Source organism: Staurois parvus, unplaced genomic scaffold, assembly GCF_062004578.1.
Source record: "Staurois parvus isolate SC_StPar_1 unplaced genomic scaffold, SC_StPar_1.0 ptg000090l, whole genome shotgun sequence".
NCBI lineage: Eukaryota > Metazoa > Chordata > Amphibia > Anura > Ranidae > Staurois > Staurois parvus.
The window spans coordinates 11,993,719-12,006,843 of NW_028317886.1; the positions used below are offsets into that span (position 1 = coordinate 11,993,719).

The following is a 13,125-nucleotide window of genomic DNA, read 5'->3' on the forward strand; positions in this document are numbered from 1 at the left end:
GCACAACTGCACCAATTTTTGCACTCTCCAGTTTTAGTAAATCAACCCCTTTGTGTACCTATTTTTTTCCCAGCAGGAGCAAATTGGATCATGCTTTGCTGTTTGTTTGCCTTCCTCTGGATCAACTGTGGGTATAGGATTATAACTTTTTTTTTTTTTTAATGGTTGAACTGGATGGACACTTTTCTTTTTTCAGCCAGACTAACTATTAGGCTACATTCAGATGGATGTTGGGGACAGTGAATAGTTTGCTGTGTTCAGAGGAGGCTAGACGCCGCCTCTGGATGCAGCTGAACTCTGTGCTCTGACCATTTGGAAACACGGGCACTGCCGAGGGCCCGGGGTCAGTGGGGGGCCCCATGAGATGCCCCTGGTACCTTTTTCATAGGCTTTTTTGAGTTTGGGCAAGGACACAGGGGCCCTAATGCCCGGGGGCCCCATGAGTTGTCAGTCCGCCCCTGGCTCTGGCTATATACAAACTGGCCAATTAGATGCAGCCAGTTTGAGTGCTGCAAGAAACTCAGCAGAAACATTGCCCCTGGATACACATTTCTGAGTCCAGGGTTGGTAGTAAGCTCTGACGAGTGGTTACATGTGAACAGAGTCGGTGTTGGTCATTGATCTGTACAGAGTATGAATCAATGTGAGCAAGCAGCGTACAGAACTGTCGGCAAGAATCTACGGATTCTCGCCGGTGGGTGCCCCTGGCCACCAGTCTGCACCCGTGTGAATATAGCCTTAGACAGATTCTATCAAGTGTCCATGGGAATTACAAAACAGGCATTTGTGCGCATGCATTCCCTACTAGCTGATGACTAACAGTGGTACTAAAGGCACAACGAAAAATACCATATATGATGCAGTCTGTAAGTAGCATTAAAGTGTCATTAAACTCACATTATTACAAACTGTCAGTTCATCTGTATTACATGCTGTTCATACACACTCAATCACTATGGGATTCATTTTCTGCTTTCAGCAAAAAAAACTGGTAGACCCTGCTGTTCACTGACCTACCCTCCTTGTCTGTGTCCCCACTGATATTGTGTAGACTAGCGATTGCCACATCTACTGAGCATGCTCCAGTTTCAGTTCCCTTGTAAGCTGTTAATTTCCTCCTTTTTTCTATCTGTTCAGTCCACATGTCTACAGCGTCCAACATGTGAGAAGTGACGTCATCCTCAGCCATTCAAGCTGCCAGAGCCAGTAAACCCGGAAGAGAGACCGAGAGAAAATGGAAGCCCGGTCAGTGGTGTCAGTAAGTTTCACATAATGTGCTAGTATGCGATGCATATGCACATAATGACATTGTCTTGTGGGGGAAAACGTATTTTTTTTTAGAGTTTACTATCACTTGTAAATGATTCTAAAGGTAGTAATTAAAAAAAAAATAACAAACATGTTATACTTACCTGCTCTGTGCAATCGTTTTGCACAGAGTAGCTCTGATCCTCTTCTTTTTGAGTGCTCCGCTGGTGGTCCTAGCTCCTCCCCTCGCCACCCCCAATAGCAAGCCCAATTACAAACAGAGAGTGGCTCGGCCCCTCCCCCACTCTCTCCTCATTGGATCACTGGCTGTGATTGACAGCAGCAGGAGCCAATGGCTCCCGTTGATGTGAGCCAATGAGGAGAGAGAGACCCCAGAGCCACTGCTCTCATGCATATCGCAGAGGTATTAGAGGGGGTTGAGGGGAAAGCTGCACCTTAACTGCTTCCCATCTGCCCTATAGCAGAAATACTGCTACAGGGCAGCTCCGGTGTGCAAAATCACCTATATATACATGATTTTGCATGTCTGGGTAGGGGGCATGCATGAGGCGTTCGCGGCCACGGCTCTTAATCACTGGGTCCTGGCCGGTGATTACTTGTCGGCGCCCGTTGATTGCGGAGCATATCAAGCGGGGAGGAGAACTGTTTGTAAACAAAACAGTTCTCCTCCCTGTCAGCTCCTGCACACTGCTTTGCATGGCTGTGCACAGCACTGCCATGCAAATCAGTGTGCTTACAGTGAAGCACACGAACACAGAACAAAGTAAAACAGCACACAGGACACAGTTAACCCTTTGATAGCCCCTCATGTTAACCCCCTCCTGCCTAGTGCCATTAGTACAGTGTTAGTGCTTTTTTTTTAGCACTGATCACTGTATTGGATGTCAGTGACACCAAGTCAGTTCCGCCCAGTGTCAGAATGCCTGCCACAGACCTGCTATAAGTCACTGATCGCCGCCATTAGTAGTAAAAATAATTTTTAAAAAATCCCAGTATATACACCGCCATTTGTAAACGCTATAACTTTCATATAAACCAATTAATTTACACGTATTGGGATTTTTTTTTTTAGCAAAGACATGGAGCAGAATACATTTTGGACTAAATTTATAATGAAATTTGATTTTTTAAATTTTTTTACTGTACATGTTTAATAGCAAAAAGTCAATAAGATTGTTTTTTTTCTCAAAATTGTCAGTTTTTTTTTATAGTGAAAAAAATAAAAACCGCACAGGCAATCAAATACCACTGAAAGAAAGCTCTATTCATGGGGAAAAAAAAATTTCATTTGGGTGCAGCGTTGCATGACCGCGCAATTGTCAGTTAAAATAACGCAGCGCCGTAACGCAAGAAATGGCCTGGTCAGGAAGGAGGCAGGGGGAATCCTCTGGAGGGCAAGTGGTTAATGCATAGAATGCATTAAGGTAAACAAAAACCTTCTGCCTTTAGAAACACTTTAAGGATTGTCAAGCTGCTATATATTACATTTTTGATTTTGAGTTTCATACTTCTGAGAAGCTCACAGTGTGCAGTGAAATCAGAGTAAGATAATTCAGTACAGGGGAGGAGCTTGTATAACTGTAGAAGAATTAAGGTAAGGATGGAGTTCGGCTTTAATTCACATATTGATGTCGCCTTCCACAATTCTGACTGAATCGGATCAGATTATTGCACAAATGTAGCTTGGTTTGGGTTTTGCCATTTGGGTTAGCAATAATCTAATAGGTTGTTCATTTTATCAAAAAAATGCTGCCTCTTTAAAATGTTTACTAATCAAAAGTTTATTAGCCTCAATAAATATCCCGTGTGCGACCAGTGAAAAGTCAGTACGGCAAATGCAATTTTCAAATAAGCAAAGCCTGTTTAAATCAGCTTATCTCATCTATCTACAGGGTGAGTACTGTAACTACCAAAAAAAGCAAAGATGTGCAAAAACGTTTCCTAAAATTAGTACAATATACATAGCTGACTATTTTTTTGGTAAACTAAGTTCTACTTTAATGCTCAAGCTGGTCAGATAGATAGTGATAAAATTATTAGTGCACACTTCCTGTGCTTCCTCTTGCAGTTTTTGAAGCACTATGAATAGTTCCACCTCACTTTCCAAGCCTTGAAGGCTCTATTTCTGCAGTTACCAAGGAGACAGTCTAGCAATTTAAACTTTTGAGGTCACTACGGATTATTGAACTAACATTGCCTGCATCATCCATATAATGATTCCAAATCTTGGAGAGAGCAGAATAAGTTTCAGTACATTGAACAAGTGCTTCATGACTTTGACAGCCTAAGAGCTCCCATCCTTTCATTTACTTAGGGGCCAGAAAATAAAAAAGAGGAGCTGCATCCTAGCCTAAGAGTTAAAGACTAAACATCCTGACATAAAGTGGAAGTAAACCCTATTTTTTAATGTTTTACCATTAGGTACTGGAAACATCTCCTTAACATGCACCATTAAGGAAATATTTACTTCAGCAGCGCTGGCGATGTCACCGGCTCATGCGCACCGTACTGTCAACGGGCGCCGTGCCATGGCCGAAGCTCCCACACGTATGCGCAGGAGTGACGTCATCACGGTTTGGCTAGTTGAACGGTTGCTGCCCATGAACCCGGAAAGAAAGCAATGGTCAAGCCCACCAAAGACTATTGTGTTACTGGTAAATAACTGGTTAGTAATGGTCCATTTACTAATGGGACCCATGATGGGCTCTTGCTTGCCAAATTAAGATTTACTCAAAGTAAATCTGCAGCCAAACATTTTTCTATGTGTTGGATAGTATAGAAAAGGGTGCAATTTTCTGTTAGGTTTCCATTGCTAAACTAAAGATATTCTTTTCACCTTCAGCACGTCCACCAGAACATGATGAAAAACATCCTCCAGAGACAAAACCAGCAATAAACACTTGCTGGAGGCTGTAGCACTTACTCAAGTTACACATCTATCACCTGTACTGTTGAGATGTTATTCAGCTTGATACATGCTACTGTAGCTGATAATATGGGCTGGATTGTGGTGCGGGGTTGTGCATGATGGGGATGAGATCAAACTTGCAAAGTATCTTATTTAACCAACCACATGAACTCTTCAAGGCTAATCAGGTCAAGGTCAAACATGAAGCTTTAAGCTGAATTGCTTCACCTTAACAATCATTTTACACAAATGACCACTCCATCAGATAAATCTATTAAATTGCTTCTCTGGACCAGTCTGAATCTGTAAAATAAAAGCCCATATTCTCCAGTTGAACCCCGAAGAAGTCAGGTGACCATGACGATATGCATTGGGCGAATCCAGGTGACTGAGTGCTGAAACCGGAAATGATGTGGGAGCAGCAGCCCCGCTGTGTTTAAATATCGCAAGCTTGTTTTTTATAATATGTAAGTGCAATACTATGTTAATAAAGTCATTTTAGAATGTATTGAACTATGGGGATCCTCTGTATTCTGTGAATTCATTGCAGAAAGTGACCCTGATTTTTTAACAGGCCACCCTTTTTAAAGGACACCTATATACAGTGGGGCAAAAAAGTATTTAGTCAGCCACCAATTGGGCAAGTTCTTCCACTTAAAAAGATGAGAGAGGCCTGTAATTGGCATCATAGGTAGACCTCAACTATGAGAGACAAAATGAGAAAAAAAATCAAGACAATCACATTGGCTGATTTGGAAAGAATTTATTTGCAAATTATGGTGGAAAATAAGTATTTGGTCATTATCAAAAGTTCATCTCAATACTTTGTTATATATCCTTTGTTGGCAATGACAGAGGTCAAATGTTTCCTGTAAGTCTTCACAAGGTTGGCACACACTGTTGCTGGTATGTTGGCCCATTCCTCCATGCAGATCTCCTCTAGAGCAGTGATGTTTTGGGGCTGTCGCTGGGCAACACGGACTTTCAACTCCCTCCAAAGGTTTTCTATGGGGTTGAGATCTGGAGACTGGCTAGGCCACTCCAGGACCTTGAAATGCTTGTTACGAAGCCACTCCTTCGTTGCCCGGGCGGTATGTTTGGGATCATTGTCATGTTGGAAGACCCAGCCACATTTCATCTTCAATGCCCTTGCTGATGGAAGCAGGTTTGCACTCAAAATCTCATGATACATGGCCCCATTCATTCTGTCCTGTACATGGATCAGTCGTCCTGGTCCCTTTGCGGAGAAACAGCCCCAAAGCATGATGTTGCTACCTCCATGCTTTACAGTAGGTATGGTGTTCTTTGGATGCAACTCAGCATTCTCTCTCCTCCAAACACGACGAGTTGTGTTTCTACCAAACAGTTCTATTTTGGTTTCATCTGACCATATGACATTCTCCCAATCCTCTTCTGGATCATCCAAATGCTCTCTAGCAAACTTCAGACGGCCCAGACATGAACTGGCTTAAGCAGGGGGACATGTCTGGCACTGCAGGATCTGAGTCCCTGGCGGCGTAGTGTGTTACTGATGGTAGCCTTTGTTACGTTGGTCCCAGCTCTCTGCAGGTCATTTACTAGGTCCCCCCGTGTGGTCCTGGGATTTTTGCTCACCGCTCTTGTGATCATTTTGACCCCACGGAGTGAGATCTTGCATGGATCTCCAGATCGAGGGAGATTATCAGTGGTCTTGTATGTCTTCCATTTTCTAATGATTGCTCCCACAGTTGATTTGTTCACACCAAGCTGCTTGCCTATTGCAGATTCAGTCTTCCCAGCCTGGTGCAGGTCTACAATTTTGTTTCTGGTGTCCTTCGACAGCTCTTTGGTCTTCACCATAGTGGAGTTTGGAGTGTGATTGTTTGAGGTTGTGAACAGGTGTCTTTTATACTGATAACAAGTTCAAACAGGTGCCATTGATACAGGTAATGAGTGCAGGACAGAGGAGCCTCTTAAAGAAGAAGGTACAGGTCTGTGAGAGCCAGAAATCTTGCTTGTTTGTAGGTGACCAAATACTTATTTTCCACCATAATTTGCAAATAAATTCTTTCCAAATCAGCCAATGTGATTGTCTGGATTTTTTTTCTCATTTTGTCTCTCATAGTTGAGGTCTACCTATGATGCCAATGACAGGCCTCTCTCATCTTTTTAAGTGGGAGAACTTGCACAATTGGTGGCTGACTAAATACTTTTTTGTCCCACTGTATGATGAATCTGCACTCATATATGGAAGTGGTGACAGAAGCAGGATTTCCTAGAGTGTTCACACGGAGTGGAGACTGGGAATAACCCCAAGGAAGGGAAAGTGTTTGTGACCTGGAATTTACCAGGTCAGCTTCTTGAGGCGAGTGCATGAGTAAATGGTGGTGGGAGTCACGTTATATATTTTTTACTGTAGTGGACTTTCATTAACAAAGAGAATTTAGAAGAATTCGTGGAGAGTTTTTTAGGTTGAACTGTTATTTTATGGACACATTTATGGACACTTGCACGATAAATATATGTAATGTGCATTTATGTATGGCTATGCACTGGTATCTACTTGCTCATTTATGTTTATGCACTGTTATGCTACTTTAGTTGACTAGCATTAGGGTTGGCGTGACAAATTTACACTTATACAGTTTATAAATTCTCCAATGGATCAACTGCTTTTAGTTGCTTCACTGTAACCTTGCACACACATTGGGGCATGACAGGGACAACAACAAAGGATCTTACAATGAAATTCTGGGCTATTCCTAACTATGCTTATATCTGCTCCCAGCCCCCTTCTAAATCCTAAACTAACTACCCTGTGAAGGAAGATGTTTATACTTACCTATTCTGAGGGCACTCCAGTCCGGTCATGTGACCAGCAGAGGTTTCAGGGGAGAAAACGTACAGCCAACAACATATGTCCCATAGCAAGCCTATGGGTGATGTCACTACGCAGGCATTGCGGCTGCTGTTGGGGATCTTCTCCCCTGAAGCCGCCACTGAGAAGATCACATGACCAGACTCTGAGAATAGGTAAGTATATGCATCTTCCATTTACAGGGTGGTTAGTATAGAATTTAGAAGTGGGGTGGGAGCAGGTCTAAGTATAATTTGGAAAAACCTGAAATTCCACTTTTTTAGACAGAAGGTTGAAGTCCCATCCATAATCATAGTGAGAAGAATGAATTTACTTTTATTCTGAAATTACTCCGGAGTGAAAGTAAAAAGGCTATTAAAATTAGCCACACATCCCTAAAGCACTGGAATTATCAACATGCTTTTTTGTATATCTTCTTTACACATCTGCATGAAATTTGGTACCTGAAGCTTTCTTACTTTGTCTTCTCACATCAGATGTTTAGTGTTTTAGCAAATCACATTTTCTAACAGAAATAATACATAAAAAAAATGTTTCAAACAGAGATTGATATTCTACCACCCACTGTTCCAATTTTATCCTATCACCCTGAAAAACATATTAAAATATATTAAAACATACATGTCCAAAAAATGTTTTACTAGCAATTGTGCAATAGCAGACGTCATCAACATATCACACTGAAAAAAATGCTTCAGTTTTGCTCTGGAAACTCTAAGCAAGTAATAAAGTTTTGACTTTACGAAGAGTCAAAGATTAGCACAACACTTAACCATTGCATTTCACAATGCTTTGGGGACACATTTCAATTAGTTGCCAAGGCAACTGGATTGAATTATGGGATGTGGCATGAAGTGGAAAGAAGCTGCCTGTAGATTTTCAAGGGGTGTTAAAGCACAGCTGAGGTATTTTGAAGTTATTCATAGTAATGAGCCAAACATTCCTGGGTTAGGTTTGAGCATGGTTTGGCAAACATGGCTAAAGACTGAGTGATGATTCCGGAACCCCATTGTAGTCAATGGGAGCTAAATGTTAAAAAACAGTTCTAGCAATTTGATATTCTTCAAATATTACATTTATGGATTCATGCAGTCCACTACGTGATCCATCACCCATAAGAACAGCACTCACTGATAGTTGTGGCCTCAAAATTATAGGTAGGTCAAAATAAACCTGAATTAATCAAAGCTACAGGGTCTACAGTCTACAGGGGACAGGACTCCCCCGCAGGTAAACTATGGCAACGTGTGGTTGACTCAATCCAAAGCACTATGTGCCAAGATGAGTGCCCACACAGGATCCAGTGCTGAATTAGCTTTACAAGCCTGCCCTGAATCAATAGGGGTTCCAGCTGAAGAGTCCAGCTGAAATGGAAAGCTGCTGAAGAAAAGCCACAGTGGCTATGGGAGCAGCTAGAAACTTGACAGAAGAATCTTGAGAGATAAACTATAACAAAGAAGTAAGCTTATCTCAGCTGAGAGAAGAAGTCCATCACCCAAGGACATAAAACTGATGCAAACTGGGATTATATAGAGGGTGCCGCTGCAGCTTTTTTGCCAATCACCTGAAGGTATAAAATTTTGTCCTTAATCACAGCGCTTTAAACCAACATTCAACGATAGTGCAAAATGCTAAATTATTATTTTTTAACATATAATATCCCATGTAGTGCAGCTTTAAATAAACGTGTCCATAATTAATTATGTCCTTCAAGTGCTGCTTGCAGCTATGCTTTATTTTGTGCAATACAGTTCAAATACAGTGCTCCTGGCACTTTTTTTTTTTTGGGGGGGGGGGTTATCTTGCTGGGGAAAGGTCAATTGTTGCTGGGAGGGATCTACTCTTGATGGATCAGTCTACTGTTGCCTTCTGCTGGAGGATCTATTGATGCTGGCTGCTGGGAGTCTATTGATGGGGTGGATCTATTGTTGCAGGGATGGAATTTTGTTGAGAGGGGTCCACTGTTGTTGGGGGAGGTTCTATTGTTGTGTGGGGGATCTATTTTTGCTGGGAGGTCTATTATTACTGTGGGGGGGTTGTTAATTGGGGATCTATTGTTCCTGAGGTGTGTATTGTTGCTGTGGAATCTATTGTCGCTGGGGGGTCTTTTGTTGCTGACTGCAGGGAATTTAATTCACTGCTGTTCTTGTTATCATTAACAAATTCCATGCAAGTTACTGAGCACCACAGACTGATACTTGATTCTGTATTCTCTAAAAGAAGTGTGACTAAGAATGGGCAGGTTCCTGCACCTATTCTCTAAGAAAAAAAGCCCTGCATATAACTAATGATTAAAACTAAGGTCCTGTGTTCTGTATAGTTATTTAATTTGCTTCACATGTGCATATTTGAGTTTACCTGCAAATCATTCTGTTGGTTGGACTGGATTTCAAATGGATGTAAAATGATAACTTGCAATTTGCAACAAAAGTTGCCCTCACCAAATAAAGCAAAACATATACTACTAAATACTAAAGTAGTCAGATAAAAAACATCTTAGTTCTCTGTAACTGATCTTACCTCTGGTGAATTCTCAATGGTTGTGTCCCATCTTTTAACTCTTACAGTAAACTGCATATTCAACATAGTCATGATAGCACTAAAAGTACTGCTTATCTTTGGGGAAATTATTTCAAAATTTTCTTCAAAGTTGGTTTTCCCAGGAATGTCCTTTCTGTTGAGCAGTTTCTTTACTCCATTACCAATCTGTAGCATATTCATGTCTGTATCAAACATAAAATGGAAAGGGAAAGTCTTGCAGAAGATAGCTGCTGGGATAACCACATATGACTGTGGTTTACATGGAGACAAGGATGGTTTGGTATTTTTGACCTCCACAGAGTATAAAAGATAGGGTTCTTTGATAAAGTCACTACTATCGTTATCACGATGTGGTATCAACTTCACTTCCACATCTGTTTCATATAGTGTATATGCTGCTGCTTTAATAATCCCTGGTAAAATCAATCTTGTTACATTATTTGGGAAGAAATAGTAGACATTTAAGTAATCTGGGTCTTTTTCTAGGCACAAGATTGACCCTTCTTGAAGTCCACCCCCATCTTCCTGTGTTCTGCTTTGTCCACTTTGTTTTAAATGTGTGCTAAAACTGTTTAAAAAGTCTTTCAGTGACCCTCCAACAACTTCCAAAACATGTTCATCTTCTTCATAACATAGTTTGAAAAGTTCTTCTCCTATAGATTTTTTAACATCGTCCACAGGAACTCCTAAAATGATAACATTTCACAACATGAGAATGGAAAAGGAGGACTATGATAACTACAAATGTTTACAGAGGAAACCAAATAGCATGGTAATTTAGGAGCAAAGGCCCTACTAAAAATACCCTACTTATGAGAATTATTATATACCTTAGCTTTTTTACTTTCATTTTACAGGATTGCAGCAATACCATTATTGTTTTTACTTATTGATAAACACTACTACAGTAGTCCATATGACCACAATGGTGTTCCTATATCACATTACCAGTAATTATCTTGTCATTAATAATATTGCTGACCATAATATTGGCGCTACTTGCCTTGTACTTATCCATACTTGGACATGCAAACCTGGCAGAGATTTTATGCAAACTAGATTACACAATAACACCTTTTTTATGTACAACCACAGGCACATAGTACATTGGACTTATATTAAGCTCATTTATGTCAATACATTTAAAACTTGCAATTGATTAAATGTGTTTGTAGCATATAATAATGTAATTTTTACAAATATAATATAATGTGATTCTGCATTATTCATTTGTTTTCAGAACTTTTTGTCAATATATATGGTTTGCTGCACCATTAAACATTTTATTCGCTCTTGAAACATCATGCAACCTGAAATGTACCACTCTGGGTAGGCTTTAGACTTAGTCTCCCTTCTAATAGATAATATCCTTTGGGATATCCTTTCTCCAAGAGAACGGGGCACAATTATACAGTAGGGAAAATCATTTTTTGATCTACTGCAGATTTTGTAAGTTTGCCCACTTAAAAGAAATGGTCTATAATTTTTTTCATAGGTGTATTTTAAATGATGGAGACAGAATATCAACCATAAATCCAGAAAAAAAAAACATGATGCAAATGTGATAAACTGAGTTGCAGTTCAGTGAGTAAAGTAAATATCTGATCCCCTACCAACGAACAATAATTCTGGCTCCCACAGACTGGCTATGTGCTCATGTGGTACACAGATTAGTCCTGTCAATTTAAGAAGGTGCTCCTGATAACAACTAGTTATGTGTATTAAAGACACCTGTCCACAGAATCTCTTTCTTCCATTCAAACCTAATCATCACCATGGGAAAGACCAAAGAGCTGCCAAACGATGTCAGGGACAAGATTGTAGACCTGCACAATGTTGGAATGAGCTACAAGACCATCATAAAGAAGCTTGGTGAGAGGGAGACAACTGTTGGGGCAATTATTCACAAATGGAAGAATGATAAAATAATCATCAATTGAATAAAACGTGAGGGATCAGCCCAGAACTGCATACAGTAGGAGGAGCATGTGAATGATCTCAAGGCAGTTGGGACCACAGTCACCAAACAAACCATTGGTAACACAATACGCCGTCATGGATTGAAATCCTGCAGCGTCCACAAGGTCCCCCTCCTCAAGAAGGCACATGTACAGGCCCATCTGAAGTTTGCCAATGAACATCTTAATGATTCACAGAAGGATTGGGAGAAAGTGCTGTGGTAAGATGATACCAAAAGCGAGCTCTTTGGCATTAACTCGACTCGCCATGTTTGGAGCAATAAAATTGCTGACTAAGAACACCATCCCTACACTCAAGCATGGAGGTGGAAACATTTTTTTTGGGGGGCTGTTTCTCTGCTAAAGGCATAGGCTGACTTTGCCGCATTGAGGGGCCAATGGATGGGGCCATGTATTGTAAAATCTTGGATGAGAACCTTCTTCCCTCAGCCAGAACACTGAAGATGGGTCTTTCAGCATGAAAATGACCTAAAACACACTGCCAAAGAAACAGAGGAATGTCACAAGAAGAAGCACATTAAAATCTTGGAGTGGTCTAGCCTATCTCTAGACCTTGACCCTTTAGAACATTTATGGAGGGAGCTGAAATTGCCAAGCAACAGCCAAGAAACCTTAAGGATTTAGAGAAGATCTGTAAAGAAGAGTGGACCAAAATCCCTCTTGAGATGTGTGCAAATCTGGTAACCAACTACAAGAAACGTCTTACCTCTGTACTTGCCAACAAGGTTTTCTCCACCAAGCACTAAGTCAAGTTTTGCTTGGGTATCAAATACTTATTTTACTCACTGAACTGCAACACAATTTATAACATTTGTACCGTGTTTTTTTCTGGATTTTTGGTTGATATTCTGTCTCTATCATTTAAAATACACCTATGATAAAAATTATAGACCCTTCATTTCTTTGTAAGTGGGCAAACTTACAAAATCTGCAGGGGATCAAATAATTATTTTCCTCACTGTAAATCCAGTTACTCAACACTCTATATCCCTGTGGGACAGGGTGAAATGCACATCAGGCTTACTGTCCGCACAGAATCCACTGCTCTCGTTCATGCACAATCCATCCTTCTATCCTGCATTTGTCTCCCCAGCTTCGTTTCACCTTTGGCTCCAATTTAAACTGATTTCATCACCTATTTACCGCCTTGAGCTTCAAAACTTTCACCCATCTGCAAGAAACCTATAAGATCCCTAGCTCTGAACAGTTTCACCATCTGCAGATAAGACATTTCTTTCAGCCAATTTTGAAAGCCCATGAAGAGCCTACCAAGGAGATCCCCATTTGAGCATTTATGCTCCTCTGACCCTTACACCAAGGGTGTGATCTCACAACTTTTTAGATGCCTAATGACCTCTCCCCCCACCTATGTCACTCGCTACACAGTGGAATTATCTATAATCCTGACACCAGCAAAATGGTCTGATGTCTGAGTGACCACTCATGTATTTTATTTATTTATTAGAGGTACTTATATAGTGGTGTCAATTTACGCAGTGCTTTACATATGCAGTATACATATTGTACATTCACATCAGTCCCTAAGCCTCAAGGGTCCCTAAGCAATCTAA

At 40.7% G+C, this 13,125-nt stretch overlaps 1 protein-coding gene across 1 annotated transcript in view; it reads right to left on the reverse strand.

The window, feature by feature from the left end:
• Positions 1-13,125, reverse strand: part of GUCY1A1 (guanylate cyclase 1 soluble subunit alpha 1) — a 101,746-nt gene that overhangs the window by 23,073 nt on the left and 65,548 nt on the right. The window contains exon 4 of the mRNA XM_089670419.1: positions 9,555-10,261. Coding sequence (XP_089526545.1) covers positions 9,555-10,261 — 707 coding nt within the window. The remainder of the gene's footprint in view (positions 1-9,554; positions 10,262-13,125) is intronic.